At 40.5% G+C, this 23420-nt stretch overlaps 1 protein-coding gene across 2 annotated transcripts in view; it reads left to right on the top strand.

Moving 5' to 3' along the window:
- The window catches only part of LRMP (lymphoid restricted membrane protein), a 52837-nt gene that overhangs the window by 22358 nt on the left and 7059 nt on the right, over positions 1–23420 (top strand). For both annotated transcript variants that reach the window (XM_031555277.1, XM_019616800.2), the window contains exons 10-32: positions 780–857; positions 1308–1364; positions 3062–3121; positions 3231–3295; positions 3387–3486; positions 4995–5108; positions 5359–5460; positions 7752–7915; positions 9418–9532; positions 9955–10117; positions 12264–12325; positions 13172–13237; positions 14180–14285; positions 15052–15199; positions 15978–16059; positions 18906–18952; positions 19035–19099; positions 19226–19342; positions 21263–21336; positions 21467–21533; positions 22309–22363; positions 22449–22476; positions 23051–23191. In XM_031555277.1, coding sequence (XP_031411137.1) covers positions 780–857; positions 1308–1364; positions 3062–3121; positions 3231–3295; positions 3387–3486; positions 4995–5108; positions 5359–5460; positions 7752–7915; positions 9418–9532; positions 9955–10117; positions 12264–12325; positions 13172–13237; positions 14180–14285; positions 15052–15199; positions 15978–16059; positions 18906–18952; positions 19035–19099; positions 19226–19342; positions 21263–21336; positions 21467–21533; positions 22309–22363; positions 22449–22476; positions 23051–23191 — 2076 coding nt within the window. The remainder of the gene's footprint in view (positions 1–779; positions 858–1307; positions 1365–3061; positions 3122–3230; positions 3296–3386; positions 3487–4994; positions 5109–5358; positions 5461–7751; positions 7916–9417; positions 9533–9954; positions 10118–12263; positions 12326–13171; positions 13238–14179; positions 14286–15051; positions 15200–15977; positions 16060–18905; positions 18953–19034; positions 19100–19225; positions 19343–21262; positions 21337–21466; positions 21534–22308; positions 22364–22448; positions 22477–23050; positions 23192–23420) is intronic.

Here is a 23420-nt window from a genome sequence, read left to right as displayed (position 1 = left end):
CTACTACTACTATATATATATATATATATATATATATATATAGTGTGTGTATGTGTATATACATACACGCATATTTAGCATACTATATACTAGTTATACTATATACTTATATACTATGTAGTAGTTGTTCACTGCATGCTTGCTATGTTGAGATTAGTCTTTCTCAAATACTAGTATGTCTCAACAGACATTGATTAACAGCATGTTTCTGTTCTTACACTCGTGGTGGGCCTGAAAAGCTTGCTGGTCTCTTCTGGCACTTCGTCTTTCACTTCAAATAGTGTTTTGGAGAAACTGGGAAATAGGAACTATTCCAGTAGGACAAGCTTAGCTCACGTAGATGAGAAATAGTCTGCTTTGAACTGAAGTGGAGATGCTGGTGTCATCAAGTTAATTTCACCCTTACAATTTGGCTTTCTGACTAAAACCTTGTCTACAGTGAATACTTGCCTTTAAAATAGAGGTTGTTACCCTAAAAACTTGCATTTTTTTGCCTTCAACTTCTAGGACTTGCTGAAGGAAAAAAAAAAAACAAACAGATAAGCGAAAAATGACAGTGCAATTCCTATTGTCCAACATGTTTGCAGCATCAGACTCTTATTTTGAAAGGTGTAGAAGCATGAGAGGAAGTAGGAGAATAAAGTTTGTATGTGCATAAATGCTGTTACTGCTTTAGAGTAGGCAGTATCTTGGGGGTGGAGGTGTTATTATTCCTAGTTTCTTCAAAGAGAAGCTGTCAATCTGTTCAGCTGTGCCTAAACATTCTCTATTTTGTTCAGAACGTTAGGAATAGCGTGGACACTGATGGACTTCAAAAGAAGATTTTGGATCTCTCCAAAAATGCAGCAGAACTTCAAGTAAGATTTCAGGAGACATGAGAAGTTAGACTATGGTTTACTCAGGTCTAGCTTTGTTCTCTGAGAAGTAGATAACCCTGAACCTGTGTGTATTAAAGAAATGCAGCATGATCCTAATTTGGCCAGTTAGACAGCTTTGACAATGGAAGCTGCTGTCTAGAGGCTAAAATCTGGGCAATATAGGCAAACCACATTTTTATTTTATCCCTCAAAGTTAAACTTTCAGAAAACCCTTTCTTCACTGTTTGAGGAGATGCATTAGGAAGTTGCACTCTGGCTAATGTTGCTGATACTGCTGGCCCAGACAGACAAGAAAAGAGTAGGGTTGACTGAGACCTTAGAACACTTTTAATTGGGTGCAAGATTTGAACTTTGAGATATAATCATGCTAGGTAAGAATAGAATTGTGTTATAGTTCACGCTGATGACTTTGTTCTCTGCACTCTTCAGGTGCAGGTACATATCTATGAGAGCACTGTGGTGAATAAAGAGGCAAGCTTAATCCAGGTTAGTTGCTTTTGTTTTATTGATGCCTTAAAAATACTGAGATGGGATGCTTTACAAAAAGGCAAGGCTGTGGTCTTTGCTGTAGTGCTTTGTTTTCTAGTGTTCTCACATGACAGAACCTGATCCTATAAATGTCTTCAAAGTAGGCGAGATCTGCTTTAGAACCTGATAGTGAGTCAGCATAACTAAAGGTTGCTGGAATTTGCTGTTCCTTATTAAAAATAAAAAAAAGAATCTTTTAAAACAAACTTCAGGGGAAAAAAAAATGCAGAGACTTCTGAAGGCTACTTCTTTCTCTAGACAGTAAAAGAATGTACCTGCAAATTATCTTTCTCCATCATCTAATTAGCTTTAAATGGCTTAATTTTGTGTCAAAATGGAAATAGTGATCCAGAACTCAGTGGAAAAAAAAAAAATCTGTCTTCTCCATATTCAGATCTATACACTTCAGGAAAGCCTAGTTAACTACTTTTGTGATGGGTTTTTGTACTTGCATTTTGTACTTAAATACAAAAACACAAGACCACATGCAGGTTTTGGCATAGTAAATTATGCAAAGTACTTTCCGGGCTAATGAAGTTTCCACTTAGCTGAAGATGTTCTAAATCAGCTGATGAAATACTTGATTATCAGTTCGCCACGATAAGAGTATGGTTTGAATTCAAATAGTGACAAGACAGAATCAAATTGTGATCCAGCTGGTAACTTTATAGCTGATAAGGTGTTCTTCTCACACTCACTTCTGCTCCCAGAAGCAGCTTAATAGCTTGTACTTTTCCCTATTTGAACAACTTTAAACTTTTGCGTTCTATGTATTCTTCTTTTCAATGTTTATTTAGTCTGTCGTCAAGAAGGGAATATTAAATGCTGAATACTAGAGTATGTGTTTCTGTAGGTCAGGGGTGATTGGTTTACATCAACTTGAGGAAATTGGTGTGGAAAATCTGAAATCAACAAATAGTTGGCTTTAGGATCAGTGGGACAAGGGTTTACCTCAAAGGTATTTTTATTAAAAAGCAAAACAACAACAACAAAAAAACCATAGCTCTGTGTCCAAAGAGAAATAGTTTCAGCTCACTGAAAACAAGTGAGAAGAGAAGGTAGAACTCATTAAAGGGGTGGGAGAACACAGCTCTTTACTTCAAGTTCCTGTTTTCTCCAGGAAAGTTTCAGTTGTCTGTACAGCACATAGTGCAACTGAAGCCCGGTGCATCATGCTACTTCTACCAAGTCAGTCTTGTTGTGAGAGTTGATATGTTCTCTGTCAGCCTTCCATTAGGCATTGTTTAATTTACAAAGCCCCATGCCTTTAATCATGAAAGCTATGGAAATTAAACAAGTAAATTTAAGGATGAGTTGGTTTAAAAAAAAAAAAAATTTAGTGTTTTGCATGATATGGTCCAGATTTCTAACTAGAAGCAGAATGCTGATACAGCAACCAGGTAACTGATAAATTAAAACATAGCACCTGGAAAGCATTTTCCTATGCCCTTAATTCTAGGAGTTCTGAAAAAGATCTTCCAAGTGCTTCCTGTTGGCTAGTAGATGAGGCATTCTTCTGCAGCTTGCAGCTGTGGTGTAATGCTGAGTATGCTTTGTAACTAAAACAATACTACAAAATCAATAGTTACAACTACAGGTCAGTGTGCTAGTTATCAGGTTGTATGCGTTAAAGCTTTTCTCCACGTTCTTTGCAGAAGGAGCAGGACATCAAAGAACTGAAATTAACTATCGTGGAGTGTACCTCGATTATAGAGGTATGGAAATAAGCTTAGTTATTGTCTATATGGGGGGAAATGTGCATATCCTGTGCTGCCTCTGCATGCCAGACTAACTCTCTAACTAGGTCTGATAAATATGTTTTAGACTTTGCGGGCAGAAAAGAGTAAGCTACTGGAGAACATGCGGCACATGCAGCAAGAGTTGATCTCGTGAGTATTGAGAGCAAGCCCCGGGAAAAATAGTTAATGAAAAAATCAGAAAGGATTGATTCTTATTTTTATTTTCTCCTTTTTCTTTTAGAAGTGGTTTGAGCTTCCCGTTGATGAGCAAAGTTAATGGCAGTATTTCTGAAGAGATGAATTCTCTGGACTGTGAACTGGAGCTTGCTCAGTCTTCTGAGGTGTGAATCAGATCCTATTGAATCTTATCCCAGTTGTCTTGCATCAGTAAATTAAAAACAAAGCTCATTCTCTGCAGATTTTTAGATAATCCCGGAGTTAGGATTCATTAGTCCTAGCACATAAGCATTAAATGTGAGGGTTAGAGTGTTGTTTTAAGCATGTCAGAGAAAGCCCACATAAAAGCAGAGCAAACATTTGCAGATGTGTATCTGAAAGAACTATGGTCACTTATTTAGCTGGCAGAAGAAGAGAGTGACAGGAGATGAGTCATCAAACATTTAACAGGCTAATGAAGAAAGTAAATACTGCCTACACTGGACACAAACAATGTCTTTGCATTGCGGGAGGACAGATGTTTCTTGAAACTTAGCGTAGAGAAAAAGACTGAGCACCAAAGTAAACAGCTGAGAAGGTTGTAGTCTTCATTTAATTTATTCTTTAAAAACTGACGAGCATCTATTTGCAGGTAGCATTCCTTTGCCTCTCAATGGGAACGATGTTCCTTGCATCTGGAAGTCCTCCCCAGCTGTCTGAAGTCTTTTGATAGTAACTCAGAAGAGAGTGTGAGAGGGATTCTTCTGATGAGCCAGGCACAAGCTGATGAATCTTAGTGGTGCAGTTGTGCCTATTGGGTTGGAGATGTAGTGTTGCTTGTGTCCTCTGCAGTTAATTTCTGTGAACAGCACTTTGGTCATGCACACTGGAAGTTCAATCTCTGATTCTCGTAGCTTTTCAGTACTCTGGTGGAGAACTGCTGCACCAGCAGTCTACTTTATGTTGTGGTTTTGGTTTCAGCTATTCTGTGCCCACTTCCCTAAAAGCATTCCATGGAGTCCTGTCCTTCCTTGCAATGTTATTTTCTCTTCAGATGCAAGTTATTCAGCAGAGCTGATAACAAATGTCTTATTGCAGTGATTTTTATTTTTTTAATTATTTCCCTGTAAGTCTTCGCTATAACTTTGCTACTTGATTTTGTTTGCTGCATTTTCCAAGAAGTAGGTAGCATTTGAGGGAGAAGATCCTGTGAAGGACTGAAAATGCAGGTCCAGGAGTAAGAGGTATATTTGGCTGGACACCTCTGATTCAAAAGTAATGTGCTGTTACCTATTGCAACTCTGCACAGCTGCAGAAGTTGTTGTGTTTACCTCTCAAATACTGAATGAGATACAACTCCACCTAATGACCTGTAAAGGAAGTAGGAGTTCTTGCTTTTACTTCACTTGGTAAAACCTACTCTGAATAAGGGGAAAACAAGTATTGACTTCTTGCCTGCTTCTGACTTAACTTATATTGGATCATTCAGGAGCTTGGCTTGCTTGCTTTTTTCTTTTACTAAATCTCCAGGACATAATGTGTTTGAAAAGCTTTTGCAGGCTTCAAGTTTCAGTAGCTCTGACCTTCTGGTAAATACAATGCTAGGATACTTCAGAGAAATCTAAATGTCACTGATGCTGGTCTGTAATAAGGATGTCAAAATAAGCTAGCTGGCTTTTCTGTGTCTTCAAAGATTACCAAGACTGAATGGATGTCCCTGGATGAAACACTGGACCGTGAAGTACTGTTCTTACTTCAGGGACCTGAATATGCAGGAGAAAAGTTTAAGGCTGTCATGCAAAACCTGGTCAGTGATCTAGCTTATATGAGTAAGGCTGTGGTCTGTTGTCAGTCTTTTAATTACAACCCTTTCAAACATTATTAATCAGCTCATATTCACTCTTTTTACAAAAAGTAAATGCAACTTATTTGGATGTAGAGTTGGGGCACTTCTAACAATATTATTTGGCATCTACTATTCTACTGCTTATTAATTGAGTGATTATGAGTAGCACTAGACTAGAATTTTGGATTATTTTTTTAATCTTTATTTTCAGCAAGAAGAAGCTTCTGCAGCAGAGGAGCTTATCAAGACTTCTTTAGAACGGGTAGAAGATCCTGATGTGAACGTGCAGCAGGCCTGGGAGCGAAAACTTATGGTAAGTAACATTTCTCTAATACTATTTTCTGTCAGACTTGCCTGAAGTTTTCTGTATGGTCCCAGTATATCATACTGTTGCATCCTATATGTGTTATTAGAGGTCATGGCAGTCCGTTTATGGGTCAGATATGGCTGTATAGGGAAAAGTATGTTTTTTGTTCTGACTCTTAGTGAGTGGTGGGAGGACAGAGAAGAAATAGCTTTTTACTCAACTGCTGGGCTTTTCCTGACTTGTCTTGTATGACACACATCTTTGATGCTTGAAGGAAAGGGTAGATGAAGCAAGTAGGTTTGAAGTCAGATGACAACACAGTAGTATGAGCTATGAAGCTTTTCTGTCCATTGTTTGAAACTTGTATGTTTTTAAAACACCAGTTTTCTCTTTTCACTCTATTTGACTACAAGGCAGATGGTTCCTCCACCAGGAAGAGGAGGAAGGCAGGCTTTTCAACCAGATTCTCTTTTAAAAAGCAAAATGTTCAGCTATTACTGGATGTGCATCAGAAAAGGTTTCTACAGAAATATAAAACTTAATCATAAAATCATAGAATCATGGAATAGTTTGGGTTGGAAGGAACCTTAAAGCACAATCAGTTCCTGCCATGGACAGGGCTGCCACCCATTGGCTCAGGTTGCCCAGGATCCCAACCAGCCTGGCCTTGAATGTCTCCAGGGATGGGGCATAATGTATACTTACTACTACTCTCATTTTCTCTTAAGACTTGAGGGTATAGAATCAAAGTAACTGTGGCAAGAACAACTTCTCCCTTTGTTAGCAACTGTCTGCAGGTACTACTCAACCCTCTTGCTCTTGTTCTCTCCCTGACTTCTTTCTCCCCCAGTTTTCCACATAACAGCAGTTTCTTGATGGCCACCTTACTGGATGTAAGTTTTTTTTCCTCTAATCTGTTAAGAACTTTGTTACACACTAATCCATTGTACTGCATATTAATGCTATATATAATCTTTTTATTTCTTAAGTAGATGCAAAACCTACTTGGGTAATAACAGGTGACACCACAAAACATACTGCTTTAAGCTGTTAGTTTTTAAGCAGAAAGATACTCCTTTTTCTTTCCTCTAGTGTTGCAAAATATTATAGCTGCCCCTCTCCATCCTGTCCTGGGCAGGAGGAAACAACTATTAGAGTCACCTAGTCTTCCTGCACTTCTTCAGGTTTTTGGTCTCGAAAAACTTCCTCCTTCAGTATTTCTCAGCTGAAAGATGCATGTTGATTTACCTTTCATGACATGGTTGTATTCCCATTAAACATGTAAAGCTGAGAACTTTGTTTTGAGTATTGACCTATTCTGGCTCACAGAGTTTTATACAATTAGGAACTAGAGTAGCAGAGGTTCAGGAAAGAGCAGGATGCTTTAAAAATAGGTCTCCCATCCTCAAGGTTCTGGAAACATGAAATGATTTCATGTCGAGCATATTGTCTTCACTTAGAATGCAGTGGATGTGTGGGAAATATGGTACAGGGAGCTGAACAATAGAAGATGCAAGAAAAAAAAAGTACTCTTTTCAGTCTTACAGGAAGTTTTTGTAGAAAAAACGGTGAGATCTTTGGAAACTGGGACCACCCACTGTCACTTTAAGCTTAAACACTTTTTTTACCCCTTATCTTCTGTAAAATACATTATGTACGTGCTTTGCTGGAACGTTTTAAATTGTTATAGACAAGTAAATTTCAAATATGTGTGTATATGTGTATTTATGTGTATATTATCATATATACATGATGACAGTAAAAACATTTTTTGCCTCTTTCCTGCTGGAAGATGGGACATGTGTACAGCATAACATCTTGATGTAGGTCTCTGCCACTTATGTCAAGCTATGGTATTTCTAACAGCACGTGCTGCCTGCTTTGGCTGAGGAACTTATCTTCAGGATGTGGGCATTTGCTCATGGCCATGTCCCGTGTCACTCCATTAAACCTATCTAATGAAAATGCTCAGGCTTTTTTAGTTCTGTAGTGTAGTCCGTTATGCGCTGTTTTTCTTTTGTTTGAAGCTTGTGAACATTGTTAAACTCTAATGTGGCCCACATCTGTGGGATGAGTGTTTTTTTCCCTTTGAACCAATGTAACCAAATATGGCTTCCATGTTAAGCATTCTTTAAAGTCAGAGGCCTCCATTTTTGCAGTAATAGATGAACAATGTCGGAGGAAAAGGACTGAGTTCTTTCTCAGTACTTTTATCCTGCATCATGTAATTCAGGGTTCTAGTTTACTCTGTGTCTCTGCTCCTAAACACGTGGCAACTCAATCTCAAAATTCCACAGGTTCTCAAGCAGGAGTTAGGAGAGAAAACACACCTTTGGATCCAAAAACTCAATCTCTTGGAAAAACACAAAGAATCTCTAGATAAGGATTTTATTCGAATGGCAAGCAACCTGAGGCGAACCAAAACAGAGCAACTTCACCTAAGGAAAGAGCTCTCTGCCAGGTATCCCTTAAAAATAGATGTATTTCATTTGTTTTAAGTGTATTAAAGTTTACTGAATTCTGAAGGCATTTTTATTTTCCCCATGGATTTTTGGAGAATGGATCAGTTTTAGTGTTTTTAGTTTAGTGGGAGTTCAGGTTTGTGTATGAACTAACTTATGATCTTGAATTCTTATTTTAAAATATGAGGGAAGACCATAAGCTGAGCAGTTAGAAGGGGATAAGTGGAGGAGAGCACTGCCTACCTAGCAGGTGCAACCATTAAATGAACTGCTGATCACACGTGAAGCAAGACCTGTGAAATACGTATCTCTGGTTGTTACTGCTTTTGGTATAACTGAAGCTGTACACCTGAGAAAACAAGACAGTGAGGTACCTCACTAAATATGAAAATATAGCTTTAAATCTGAGGTTTTTTAGCCTGTAGTTCCTGCTGGGAGACTTAATACAACAAATATGGCAGCAAGGGACAGCAAACCTGAAACCTTTCTTCCCTCTCACCTCCTCTCAGACACTTATGAAATCAGCTAGCCAAGTTGGGATTTTTTTTTTCTAATTTTCTTTCCAGAAAAATTGATCTGAGTTCTTTGTCCTAAACTTATTTATAGTGTCAGTCTTCCACCATCCTATGCTAAACTATAGATTTTTACATGCTTGCCATTCCCTAGGTTCAGGATGTGAGCAGCATACTAGCAGGGCTTTGCATCCTTGTGAGCTGATGCAGAGCAGTCATACTGCTCTCTCACTTCACTCAGATGCACCTCACATTGTTAATGTTAGACCTCCCACCTGCTCTTCCTTTACTCAAGAAGGAGCTGGCAAAAATACCAATTTCTTAAAAATACTGCTTCTATAGAGCTGCCTCTCTGCATAGCCGTTCTTTGTAGTGGCTGCTACAAGAAAAAGAAATAATTGTATAAATGAGACAAAAAATAAGTGAGTAAAGTGTTTGTGCAGAGTATAAGAGGCTTTTTGAAAGTGGTCAACCTTAGCACCTGTTTTGTGATATGGCACCTGCTCACTGTCAAGTGAAATACCTCAACCAGAGGAAGCTGTTACCTGCAGGTACAGCTCCAAGGTGTTTTTGCTAAAATGACTGACTCAGTATTGATTATTTTATGAACTTAGACCAAGCTTTCACAATTTGATCAAATAAGATTTTAATTTTGAGATGTCTCTGAATAGTTTACAAGCTTTCACTATGACACCCAGTTGGCAGAGGCTGGCACAGCCCTTTTACTGCTTAGTTAAAAACCAGGGAAAAATCTTAATTCTCTTCCTACTTCCAGAGTTACTATAGGGAGGGGAAAAAAAAAAAACTGTCTGCCTACTAGGTTAAATTGTTCTTCCTAAGCAGAAAGCCTCTGTTGCTCGGTCCTGGAGATGTAATGGCTGAATATGGTTCTTAATGCATGTCTCAACAACTAGCATGTGTCATCTCCCAGGCATGCCTGCTCTAAAATGTCAGTAACGGATTGTGGTTTGTGCTCTCGCACCCTGCAGGCAACGTGAGATAGAAGCTGTCAAACAGTTGCAAGAAGAAGCTGCTGGCCGGGCAGAAGCTCTTGGTTTAGAGCTGCAAAAAGCTATGAAGCAGTTTGAGGATGTCAGCAAACAGGTAAGGGACAGACTAGTTTCCTCTTTGCCAAAAAGATGCAGGCAGATGCAAAACGCTGCATACAGTGCATTGCTGCTCTTGGGAAAGGAAGTCCTGTGTTCAGAATGGAGTGCCTTATTGCGAAAGTGGAACCAGCAAAGGAAGTAAAATGTGAGGGGGTGGTGACAACAGTTTGCTGATGAAAGAGGCAGCATTGCATATTTGTGGTGGCTTTAAAAAAAAAAAAGCCAAAAATAGCTTCCATACACAGTCCACCCCAACTGTAAAAATGCAGAAGTTCAGAGGGAGCTTTATCACTTCCTGAGAGAAAACAGATGCAGTTCGGTTTCATCTACATGAACTGTAGAAGCTCCTTGTATTAAGCAGGCTGTTTTTCTTATTTTCCCTTTCTTTTTTTTTCTTAAATATTGTTTTGTGCTTAGAGAGAGGACCAAGCTGAAGCCTTTCACTCTGCCTGTGAGGAAGCCACATCCCTGAAATGCAAGTTAAAGGAAGCCATTTCTGAGCAGCAAAAGCTCAAGGATGTGAATGCAGCTCTAACAAGCACTTGCCAGTTGCTTCAGGAAAAGATGGAAGAGCAGAAAAGTGAGTAACTACTGGTAATGTGACAGCATTCACCTTTCTGTGGGCAAATACTTTATGGATAAGTTGTGACAAAAGGAAATAATACTGACCTGCAGGTCACCTGTGGTAAAATGCTCTGTGGAAGAGCGTTGGGTGGGATTCCCATGAGTGGTGGCTGGGCTAGACTGGAGCTGTGGACTGCTAACACTACTTATAAGGAAGGTTTAGTAATTCCATGGGAGCCTCACCTTTACTGAAGGTGCTGTTCACACACCTGCATAGCCCTAACAGTCTCTCTGTCTTAAGCTTCCTGTGCTAAAGAGACTTGGGTCTTATGCTCTGTGTTCTGCTTGATGTTTAGATTTGCTTTGTGTACACAAGTAACAGCGTGGTATCTTTGTTAGAAAGCAATCATGTCACTTCATTGTACATGTGCAACTTCTGCTATGGAGCCATGAAAATTTATTTCTACATCTTGCTTGCTTATGTCCCCTCTTTACAAAGTTGGTTGAATAAGTTGTTGGTTTAATTCCAGTCTACATGGCTTTTCCTGTCCAAATACACAAGTGGCTTTTGCTGCCAGGTAAAGCTAATTTAAGCCCACTAAATATCTGGCCTCAGGCATGCATTTCAAAGTGCAGTGTACAGTGTGATTTGTGTTAGGCAATAAGCTCATGGCACATGAGTGTGAAATTGCAGTTTTTCTTGTAGAAAAATTACACTGTGCTCTATGCCTTAGCCCTAAGGTACAGCTCTTACACCCTCTCAGCTGTGCATGCTGACTTATGGACAATGCCAAAACATCACTCACATGTGCATGCTTTCATGATTGCTGCTTTCTTCAAGCTGTACAGTGTTTTGTAATCAAAGGGTGTAACAGTGGAAATAGAACTGAAAGATGGCACTAAATAGATGAAGTGTTTCTGCAAGTCAAGCTAGCATGAATCAAGAGTGAGAACTCCAGATACTATAAAGGAGGCTGATGCACTGATCTAAAATAAATAAAGAAACGACCTGAAGTTTCCTGCCTTGAAAATGGCCAAGACTTAGGCTATAAATGACTCCAGGTAGTTTGTAGAGGTCTTTCTAAAGATGAATAGAAATAAATTGGTAGCTTTGTAGGAAAGTTGGAATTTGTTATAAAGAACAGGACAAACAGGGTTGGGGTCAGGACAAGGGCAGTGCTTTATATTGGCTCCTGCAAAAAGCATGGTGGGCTGGTGCCCCTTCTGACAAAAGGCCTGGATTGCTTGTTTGTTTTTTCTCCCCGTCTCTCACTCCATTTCCCCACTTCCTCATCTTGCATGATGAGATAACAGATCAGAAACCTGATAGATGAGGAAGCTTGCTACTAAACCCATGTCAGCCTGGCACAATTCCTCTTGTGTTTCAAATGAGGAATGATGACTTGAAGCTAACTGCTAAAGCCATCATTCAGTGAAAAAGCTGAATGACCTGCCTTCAGGTTTTTACTCAGGCACTGAGATGGCACTTATAAAATTTTTCTTCCTTCTCCTTACTTGCACAGTATTAGATTTAGTTTTTATATCCCAAGATATGTATATCTTTATATCCCAAGATATATATCTATCTTGTATCAAAGTAAAAAACCACCAGGGGCAGGCCCCAGCGTAACCAAACTTGAACAAAGAATGTTTCTAAGTATGAAGTGAAGCCTATCCCTGGAAGTGTTCAAAACTGGTTTGGATAGGGCTGTGGGCAACCTTATCTCATGGCTGGCAACCCAGCCAATGGTGGGAGTGGAAAGCTCTATGGGCTTTAAGGCCGCTTCCAACCTAAGCCGTTCTGTGGTTCTGTGTGAACTCTTTGTACAAAGCCTTCTCTTCCAAAAGTCTGTAATAATCATTCATTTCTGTAGGGAACTGTAACACTGACAGTGTGGGGAAGAATCCCCCCTTCAAAGAAGAACAAAGGAGACATAATCACAAGTTAAAAGGTTCCCAATTCTGTCTGCCTGATGGAACTTTCAAAACAAAGTATGCTTTTAAAACTATTTCCTGTGAAAACTATTGTAAGTATGACAACACCAAAGCAAAACGTTATAAGTTTGTGACAGGCAGCGTTGAGTTTACAGGCACTTTAATACTGGACTGCTCCTTATCAAATTGTAAGGAGCACTCTAAAACTGACAAATGTCTCTTCATAGCCACTGTTATTGCGCTGAGAGGGGAGCTGTTTAAAGAGCGACTCTGTGAAAGGATATATCAGGTATGAAGCTTGTCTGGTTGGGGAAGAAAAGGTAGGCTTGCACAAGAGGTGCTTTGGTGAAAGGGCATCTATAGCTGAGCTATGCTACCAAATCACTTGCGGTTCCATTATTTTTTTTGGCTGTGGAGTCCAGGTGAGATTTATTTGCCGAGCTGCATGACATTCTTCTCTCCCAGTAAAGATGGACTAGAACTCACTGGTGTGCTGTTGGTCTCAATGTAAACAGTTCTACATGATGGTATTGAATGTAGATTCAGGGAGCTTTTCCTGATGCATGATGTGATTTATTATTTTTTTTCTCCAACTGTCCCCTTCCCCAGTCAGCCCCTTCTTCTGCAGAGAGTCTCCTTACAAAACGCTTCCAGTATAAAGGGATTAGGATAGAAGATAAAAAATGATTTTTTTACCTCGTGCTCTTCTGTGAAGATGCATTGGAAATTATATAACTCTAGAATAATTTGCTTTGAATAAAAATACTTTCTTCATCTCTAGGAGGAGGTGGAGGGGGAGACGTAGTGGGAAGACTTTCCCAACTGGCTCTAGTAAAAAACGTTATAGCTTAGGGTCTGAGCAGTCTGAATTTAACAGAGAATAGGAAGGTATTTATAAAGACAAACATAAGATCCTAAAATGTATCTTAGACTGTAACGGGAGCATCAGAGGAGCAGAATCAAAACTGTGCACCAGCTGCATGTGAAATAAAACTTTTGTGTGTAGAAGTCTGCAGAATTAAAGACTGAAGACAGCAAGGGGAAACAATTGTGTGTTTTTTCCTAATAGTTGAAAATAATTAAATTAGATAAAACTCCTTTTTTTTTTTTTCCTGCTGTTTCTCCACTACAACAGCTCTGTGTTGATGAAGAATCTATCCACAGTCTGCTGCCTACATCAGTGGAACCAGCGAAAGGGAAGGTAAGTGGTTCTGACCATTGCCAAGGCTGCTAAAACATGATGCTTGTTTTAGTAGTATTTTCCTTCATTACTTAGGGGAAAAAGTCTCTCCTCATGAGAAACTCTGCCAAGTCAATTAAGTTACTTGATTATGTTTTATATACATATTTGTTTGTATATTTATGTACATGTGCACACATACAAAAGTAGATTAAAATATGTTTCACAGTTTACTATTGCTTCTGAACAGTGTTGTGACAAAGTATAGGCACTAGGTAAGGTGCCTTTTGAGAAGGATCAGAGGCTGAAGATGGAGCTGCATTTCTCAATTTGTCTTCTATTATTAATTATTTTATACAACGTTTGATAAAATGCAGCTGTGTTAATATTTCAGAAGTTTCTTTCAGCCATCTGGAGATAATCCCTCTTCAGCACTATATGGCAAATAAATGGTGTATGTTTGTAAGGTATGTGGGCAGTGCCTTCTCTCCATGCAACAGGACTTAAGCTGGAGCTGTCCAGCTACCCCTGCTGAAGGAAACTCGTTCTGCTTACTAGGTGCCAGGCACTGGGCAAGTGCTCCCTGTCTTGGTCTGCCTCGTTGGTCTGACTCTGGCTTTACTGGAAGCAGAGAAGGGGAAAAAATGGGGTGGCTTTGGTTCAGTTTCTTTCCTCTCCTGTCCTTTGCACCCTGTATTTATACCTTCATCCTTTTTTTTTATATGTTATCTACTCCCAAACGTAGCTGAAACCAATATTACCTGTTACAATTGTGAAGTTGGAACTTGAATTATTCTACCTCTTTTATAAGTTCTGCCCATCAAGGATCTAAGTTTTTCTAGAAAAAGCGTGGGCGTAAGCGTTATAACTTAGTATTATATAATGCAAAAACAATTCTGCATGTGTGTGGTGCTGCTGGCAACAGTACATTTATCATGGTTGAACTTAAGTACTTTCTTTTAGGGCAGCAGAGCTGCTAATAGAAAAACAGTGTGGAGTGAGAGACCTACTGAGTTTCCCAGGACATTGCCCTCAGATATTTCATACTGGAGTCTTACTCCTCTACTAGGTAAGACCTAGTGGTGTTTGCCAATTTTCTGCCTCTTCCTGAAGTATAGGAGGAATTAAGTTGTATAGAGCAGTCTTGCTGCAGCCAAACGTGCTGCTAGATTGTAGAAAACCTGCTGTTGGCTTTAGCCTACTTTGCATGTGATCTGAGGTTGAACCATGTTTTTAATGCTTTCAAATGTTTGTAAAGGTGGCTATCTGATCAAGGGTCCCCAACAGCATAGGGAGCTATTGAGTAAGTCATAATCTAGCCCCGTGCTGGGGGAAAATGGAAGATAAACTTGATTGTATGTGCTTTCTAAAATGCACTAACACAATGTAGCTGTAGTTTACTGTATTATTGTGATCCTGCCGCAAAGAAGCAGGTATTTGTGTCTTGCACCAGTCAAATATTGTTTCAAGAATATTTGTCAATACTGATCCAAGAATCTCAGTCAAAGATTTATTTTCCACTGCCCCTTACCACAAAACAACACTTCACTAGACCAATAGTTTGCCATACAAAAAGCTTCTGTGACGTGACTGATGAAAAATCCCTATCCCTGGGTGTTACAGGAAAGTAACACCCTGTACATTTCTTCATGTACAAAAATGGCAAAGCTCGGATAACCCAGTGTTTCATAGAAGATGAAAACTTTCTTAAAAAATCTTTATTAGATTGGTCTGTTTCTTCATTATCTCAGACTTAAGAAATGAAAATTGATGTAAATGACTGTGACAACTTTGCCTGTGGCCGTGTCTCTTCATGCTGCTTTCACTTTCTGCAGATGCTCTAAACCTGGAAACCTCCTGCCCAATTAACTTTCCTGTGCACAGCTGGAATCCCCCTTGCAGATGGAGATCTGTCACCAGCCTCTTTGAAAGCTATGGTCTGTGGCATACATCCATTTCAGATGTGACATCAGTAGGGTGCAGGTAAGATGGCGGGATAACCTCTTTGGGGTGAAGGGTGGAGGACTGCTTGGGATACAGCAGGTCCTGGAAGAAGCTGTATCCTCAGTGCAAGCTAGGTTCAAAAGATGAGCATTTCTTAATATACTGGGCACTCAATGGCCAGATAATGGTGTTTTGGGGGAACACTTTGCAAAAAGGAGCAAGAGTATTATTAAAACTTTACTGAACCACTGGTATGGCCATCATGCAGATATAGTGGCAGTGAACAGCATTTCATGCTGAGGCAGAAGGTAGGTGTTCTTGTGTCTATTTCAGTATTTAACTTATGATGACACTTGCATTTTGGAGCCAAATTCTTATTCATTTTGATAATTTTTTTTGGCAGAACTTAGTGCAGGAATTCTAAGATCTTGCCTATCAAACTGCCTCCTTAGATCTCTTAAACAGATTGAACTATTTAAGACTCTGTAAGCAAGCTAACTAATGTCAGTGAATATTTAAAAAGCAAGCTAAGGATGTTCCTGGAGATGTAGAAGCAGGCAGTCTGCAGCAGGAAATTCAGCAGCTTTTGAAGCTTTTGCCATAGGTTTTCTCTAGAGCAGTGCAGTGTGGAGGAGGTTGGGAAGGACAGGTGGTGGTTCTTGCTGTTTGGGGGAGGAGGGATTGATGTTTGTCATGAATTTCTCTTGGAGACCAGCTGTCTGACTGTACAGATAGCGGTGACTTTGGTTGTTATGTGCTTAAGGCAATGTATCTCACTGTTGTTCAGGCAATATGCAAATAAAATGTGTATTGCCAGGTGGAAAATATACTCTGCTGGTGGCTATACTGATTCAGACCTTCCTGTTTCCATTACAATGATGGACTCTTCACTTACTGAGGTGAGTGCTGTCTCTGATACCCCAAATATAGTTCTGAATGGATTCTTGCACTTTGTGCCTTACAAACAGGCAGATGGAGATTTAGCAGCACTGCAATGGAGCTGGCACCAGCCAGCAGGGCGCAGAGACATCTTGTTTTGTCTGGGATATTTCCTTCTGCTTGGGCTCTGTCCTGGAATACCGTTACTGACCTAAAAATATTAATGTTCATGTGCCACTGGGTCATGCTTTTACCTGGGAGATGACTTTTTAAATGGTTTATAGGCTTCAGCCAGTGCTATTTGAACAGAAATACTCTTTTGCTGGGGAAGTCTCAGTGACCTCACCACACTTATACACCTCTAAGTGATGACAGGATGCTTTAGTTGTGAATGCTGCCTTTCTCTGCACTTCTTCCCACAGCTGTAACAGCTGAAAAAAGATGTATTTGCTGTATGTAAGACCTTCCTTCAATCATGTGCTCAGATATGCTTTCACTGCTGTAGTGAATCCTGCATCTATCAAACTGCTTCCTCCTACTGTTTGAACTGTCAGTCGGCTTTCTCATGGTGATAGCCACATGATCCATGGCTCAGCACTGTGCTCAGTGCTGCAGCACTCACTGCTGAAATCCAGACCTCAGCCCTGCTACACAGGCACGGCTTTCTAATTAGCTTTACAAGCTATAGCATGGGCAGTGGTGAAAATTGATCAGTGGTTTCTGTGAACCTGGAAACAAGCTGTGCAGTACCAGTGAGCGTGCAGCCTCAGAGCTGCCCTGGTCTCACTGCAGTGCAAAGTGAGGCAGAAAGTGCAATGAAGGTAGAAAGTAGGAGATAGATACTGCCTGTGGTCTCGGCACACTGCTCAGCAGGGGAAGAGAAGGTGAGGAATTCCCTCCTTCGTGCTGCTGCTGTTTATGTTGTCTTAGAGGGGTAATCTCAGTGACTTTTAATCCTCCTGGGAAGCGGCAGCTTTGCATAGTTGTTCAAAATGTCTGACCTTCATTGTTCTGGAGCTTTCTGTAATTCCAACTGGACTTGCAAGTGGCATTTTCCTTTTCCTAAAGGAAAACAAGGAAAAAAAGGAAAAATGTAAGTATTAAAGCTTGCCCTAAGGAAGAGGTAAACAGACTGTGTCCAGTACCTGTTCTGAAACCTGTGATGTGCAGAGACATTTGAATACCCCAGATTAATAGGAAAGGTATCTCTAGGTTTTTTTACTTTGCACTGTGGTTGCAGACATTCTTGACCAGGCTGAGACCTTCTGCATGTAAGTAACTCCAGGGCTTTGTCAGTGCTGTCACTGTAGGAGATCAGGGGATACTAAATAAAGGAATACTTGTGAAGCTAGATCAAAATTAGGCTTCTTATGCTTGTTTTGATGGTATGTAAGTAAAATGTATAAAGTGTTTTAGTTGTGGTTGTTTGAAGTGTAACCTTTACAGTTCCAAGCTAGCATGAGGTCTTCAAAAATGGAGTTGAGGATTTTCCTTCATTGCAAAACAGGAAACCACTGACAGTGAGGTTACCCAGAGAGGTCATGCAGGATGCTGTGTTGTGTTGGTCAGCTCCAGCTGCCATCCACTTTGTGTTGGCAGTGCACGCTTGTGCTTCAGGAATCCTTCAGGATTCCCTTACTTCATTCCAGTGCACCATTCATCTCTTTTCTTCTCCCCAACTATTCCTGTAGTCCCACTGGCCTGAACAAGACTAACACAATGTTGAACTTCCTTAAGCTTAATAGAGAATTCAAATAGGAATAAAAATAGCCTGCATTTGCATTAGAGGAAACATCGGCTGGCTGAGGCACAGACTCTGCGAGGGCAGTCAAGCTCTAGTGGAGGGGAAAGAAGGATATTTCCCGTTCAGTGTCTCTCTTTGCATATTGAAAGGCTCAAGATGATGTTGTTCTCAGCTGTGACGCAGTAAGACTTGGGACTGGAACCACACTGCAGCAGCTAAAGGCACATGAGCAAAACTAGTTGGTTTTTTTTTTGTCTGTTCAGTCAAGTTGTTAAAAGTAGTGCTCTTACCTACCTAAATGAGTTGAGCATTTATAGCTGAGTGGAGTTCTGTGCACTTCTTATGACCTTGAAAAATGGGTGTGCTCTTAAGCATAGCATTGGGATAGCAAAGTGGTATAGTAATACATGCTTTGGTCATATGAAAATGTGTTAGAAGCTAATTGTATTGTCAGGAACAAGATTATCTCACTAAATTTCTGCTGAAAGTTATCACTCCTAGCAGTAGTATCACAGTAAGCTGTATGATATGAGTAGAGGTGGCTATAGACTTTGCGGTCATGTACCATCTGGTTTTCTGTTGTTGAAGTAATTCTGGTACAGCTGGAGTAATTATTAAGATTTTGAGACAACGTGATCAGAGGGCTGGAGCATATCTGTTACAAAGAAGGGCTGAAGGAGCTGGGCCTGTTCAGCTTGGAGAGGAGAATGCTCCAAGGAGACCTCATTGTGGCCTTCTGGTAATTAAAGGAAGTTTATGAACAGGAAACTGATTTTTTTTTTTTTTTTTACATGGTTTGGCAGTGATAGGACAAGGAGGGAATGGCTTTAAACTAAAAGAGGGAAATTTAGGTTAGATGTCAGGAGGAAATTCTTCACTCAGAGGATGGTAAGGCGCTGGCACAGCTGCCCAGAGAAGGTGCAGGTGCCCCATCCCTGGAGGTGCTCAAGGCCAGTTTGGACGTGGCCCTGGGCAGCTGGGCTGGTGAGGGGGCAGCCCTGCACATGGCAAGGGTTGGGTTGGGTGGGCTTTAAGGTCTTTTCCACACAAGACATTTGATGGCATAAAAAATTTTCTACCTGCAAGGCAATCTGATACTAACTCTTTTCTCTTCCTGTTAAGATGGACTGTGCAGAGCCGTCAATACCACTTGGTCTGATCCCATCCAGGTCAGGTTTTGTGTGAGGCTTTTAAAAATATTAAGACTGTATAATATGGATGAGCATCTAAAAAGCAACTTTGTTTTGACAGTGATGGCTTAACTTCTCCCCAAGAAGTTCTTACATCCTCTTCAGAAAGCACTGCACCGGTAACAGGTAGGGCCCTTAAACCAGAGCGCAGGTGTGTAAACTACTTGTGCTGAAACTCTCAAAATAGATATGGTGAAGTCTCTGTGTTTACTGACTGATAAGTGCTCTGTCTTCTGTGGCCTGATACCCTAGGCTGCCTTGTGATGGAGGAAAAGCCACCCAAGAACTCATGTGCAAAGGAGGAAGCTGTGCCAACTTGTGTGACAATGGAGAGAAACAACGATCGGGATGCGACTGGTTCTGTGTCAGGTACAGTAACTGCTGCAGCCACACTGGTGTTCGTGCAGTAGGGAAACAGTTTGCTTCCAGAATGCCTTTAAAGTGAGGAAGCTGAGTAAGTAACTTCAACTTCTGAATTTCTGCTGTTGCAAATGCTTGCACCTGCAAGTGCTCTCAAAGCTAAGTAGGAGTAAGGCTGTGCCCAGGAGAGTGCCTTATGGTGTTGTATGTGAGCATGAAATAACTTGGTGAAATCAGCTGGTGTAACACTGTGTGGGTGCTAAACCCCAGGGCATTTGGGGAGGAAAAATAATCTTTTCATTGTTTCGTGAGGTTTGGTAACTGTACTAAATGGCATTTTCCTTTTGAAGTTGATGTTTTAGAGTGTAAGAAGATGGGGTGGGCCTGGAGGAGAGATGAGATGGAGACCTTTGTGTATGTTACTTTCCCTATAGTAACGCACATCCATAATTATCACTTTTACCAGATCTGATGGGGTTTCTTTCACTTGAAAACTAAAAGCAAAACAAAACTAGAATGTGTGCATGGCTGATCTGAATAAGCACTACAGAACTCGTGGTTGTTTGTAACTATCTTTAACCTTTACCCAAATATAGGGCTCTTTTCTTGTCGTCTTGTTTCTTGTTTTGTTTTGTTTCTTGGGTGCTATCTTCCTGAAATCTAATTCAGTCTCTGTTCTTAATATATTTTCTTTCTACTAATTTGCCTTTGCAGTTAATTTTCATAGTTGATGAAAGTACCTTTAGCAAGGAGGAAACAGACATGCAAAGCAGATCAGGAAGAGTCCTAATAGCTTTAAAGTCTGAGATCCTGCTGCAAGCTTTACGTCTCCCAGCAGAAAGCATTTCTAGCATTAGGATGGGAGTGTTGCTGAATCTGCAACACTTTAATACTACTACAAAACGTCTTCTAAAGGTGCTTGGGAGCCAGGTTGGATACTTAAGGCTGTGGAAAAAATAGCAGGGGCAAAGGGAGCACTGAGCAGGGGATGTTGGTTATGTGAAGGATGAAAAGAGAGAGCACTTCAGACCTGAAACTTTTCTTTTCTTGTGCTATTTCTTTCTGTGCATCTGTGTATGTGGGTGTGTGTGACTATATAAACAGCAAAAAAAAAAAATTCTAGATGTTCTAAAAGCTATAAATAGCTACCAGAGTTACTTGCACACAAGAAATCAGTTTAACTCTCCAAGACTTCTTTCAATTTCTTAAATATTTTCCCTTTAATAGCTTTCTTTCTGGAGGCTATTTCTGACTGCTTTAAATGCTTTCTACACTATGGCACTTGAAAGAATCTGAATTGGCATCATCAGTTCCTGAACTGAGCAGTTTGTTGCCACCAGCCTTTTGGCAAGGAGAGCTCTTCTATTGGCTCTGCCAGCACCCTACTGGTTGGTGGGTTTTCTTGAGTAGGAATGGCAGCCCAGGTGTCAGGCATTGGAAGCTTACAGGCTCCTGATATACCACAATTCTGTGTGTTTCTTGACCTGGTTATGATCAAGATGTTCCATAATGGTAGCTGAATTAATTTGTGTCTGATGTGTTGTCTGATGTTTCATAGCATGGAAGTGAAGAATTACAAACACTCACTGCTTCTTCTCTAGCTTGTGCATGGGAATTTTTCTCCTATACTCCTGTGCTAATCGAAGTTGAAATAAAAACTCATTATAAACTATCTCTCTAAATAAGAAACAAAGAAAACATCTGGGTGGGGAGGGGAGGACAGAAAATCCAAGAGAATATTACTTGAACTTCTGTGACTTCACCTGGAGCAATTCTGGTCAGAAGTAAGTCTTGCTCATAAACATGTAGTACACATTACTACAAACTTTTTTCAGGCCTGTTGGTCAGTGGCAGGTACTCTGGGTGTTGGTGTGTTGGAGGCTTGTTTTGGTTTTATTACACTTCTTTTTCTGGAATGTTTCTTTCCAGAACCTGACCTAATCAAGAAGGAGTCCACCTCCATGATGGAAGAACACAAAGCAGATCCTATGAAGAAAGACCTGGTGAGAGTCCTGGTGATGTGGAAATGTTGAGTGGTTTGGCTGAGCGGTGGTGATGCAAAGCAGTAGGGGATGGGCCTCTCCAGGGCTTCGTGGCTCTTGCCTTGGTCTGACTGTGCTCGTGTTTTTTTAGGAGATGGAAAATGAAGCTACTAAAGAACAGATTGAGGTAACACCAGCTGTGGTTCCCAGCAGGAAAGGTAAGAGGTTTATTGAGTTCATTTGTTGAACTTACCAGGTGTGTGCCTTGGTCACCTGTGCCAAGAGCTGTGCGAGTGGATGTAGAGAACTGCCTGGGCTGTGCCAGTAGTTGCATGAGGCTTCTGTTTTAAGGGATGGATGTTGCAGTTGAACACCAGAATTGGGTTAGCAGTAGAGGGAAGATGTTAGCGTGCAAAAACTTGCTTCTCTGACTTCTGCAGATAGTGATCTAACCAGCTCCAGCTTCCTCTGGGCAGGAGGAAGAATTTAAGAGCTGCAGAGGAGCTGGGGGTGTCTGAAATTGGCATGCCTCCTCCCGAGATTTGTAAAGCAGCATCCTTTATGCTAACTAAAATTTAGGGTACTGTGTTCCAGATTAACTGGAAAATGCTTCTGTTGAACTGTGCTTAGTGATCCCACTCTGTCACCTCACCCTTTTGCCTTTGGAGTAGAACAGAAGTGAGTGATGGTGTAACATCCTGAACCTAAGGGTTGAGAGCTTAATCCAAAGTTTAGGATTAACCTTTCTCATGCACGCAAGGTGTGAGTTCAAGTGATTTCAGCTCACTTCTCTGGCTCCATGCAAGTGTCAGTGCTTTGTGGTTGCTGTCCTACTGAGTTCACAAGAAAAAAGAGTTTAACATGGGGGAATTACAGCCATGATTTCTGCTGGCGCTCCAAAGACTATCACAAACCATTTTGGTGGGCTGTTGGTTTTTCTTGTTGTTGTTTTTTTTCATTTTGGTTGAGAAAGCTTTTATTTTTTCTTCTCAGGGAGTTCACCCCCTACAGGTGGCCTTAAAGGAGATAAAGCAAAGCAAAATGAGCCGTAAGTGTTCTGACTTTCAGTGATACCTGCATGTGGGAATTCAGAGTGGCAGTCTGTTACATGATTGCTTTTTCTTATCTCACAGTGACTCTCAGAGTGAGAAGGAGGTGGAGGTAAGTCTGCTGCTTGTATTTTTACATACCATGGACAACAGAAGGGCCTTATAGATAAGCCATTAATTGTGGATTGCTATCTTTTCCCATATAAAAGAATGATGCTGAGTAACTTAAACCCAGTCTACTTTTGTGAATTGGCTTTTGTAGTGTTGTTCCCAAGTGTGTTGACATAAACAATGTTTCTGTCACAAACTATGGAAGGGCTGCGATGTGAAAAGGCGGAAATCTGTATGACTGACTAAAACACTGTTGCAACTGAAACACTCATTTGCAAAGGTGAAGGAGAGCAGAGCTGTGACGTCCTCGTGGCAGAGTGTATTGGTTTAGTCCATTTTTCAAAGGACAGATGGCACGCTGCATGCTGCCAGGATCTCATCTGTCCTGGCTGCGGATGGAAGGACTGGCTTTGGGAAAGCAAGCCATGTTTGTTTTATCTTCTGTATCTCTTCTATAACTTCATTATGGAGTATATTCCAAAATGTCACTTCAGCCTTCATATCTACTTTAAAAAAAAAAAAACACAACTCTGCACTGCTTAGATTGTTCTGAAATCATTTTGTTTCCACAATAGGCAGAATTTCTAAGGCTGTCTTTAGGTTTTAAGTGCGACTTGTTCACTTTGGACAAGAGGGTGAGGCTTGAAGAAAGATCCCGAGAGTTGGCTGAAGAGAATTTGAAAAAGGAGATTACAAATGCTCTGAAGATGCTGGAGGTGAGTGTGAGTGAGGTGCACAGGAACAATAGTTATCAATGTCTCCCAGTATGGCTCTTTTTCTCCAGAATTTGTAATACATCATGAACTAATCTGAACAAAATTAAGTGATGAATTTAAAATAGGAGAAGCTTAGTATTGGAGGGGTAACCTGCATCTGAGTGCTCAGGCAGTAGGGATTTTCTCTATTGCACAGGTGTCCAGAAAGAACCCTGTACTCAATTTTATG

This window comes from Meleagris gallopavo, chromosome 1 (genome assembly GCF_000146605.3).
Source record: "Meleagris gallopavo isolate NT-WF06-2002-E0010 breed Aviagen turkey brand Nicholas breeding stock chromosome 1, Turkey_5.1, whole genome shotgun sequence".
Classification (NCBI taxonomy): Eukaryota; Metazoa; Chordata; class Aves; order Galliformes; family Phasianidae; genus Meleagris; species Meleagris gallopavo.
Note: the sequence above shows the minus strand (reverse complement) of the source record. Positions and strands in the feature narration are given on the sequence as shown.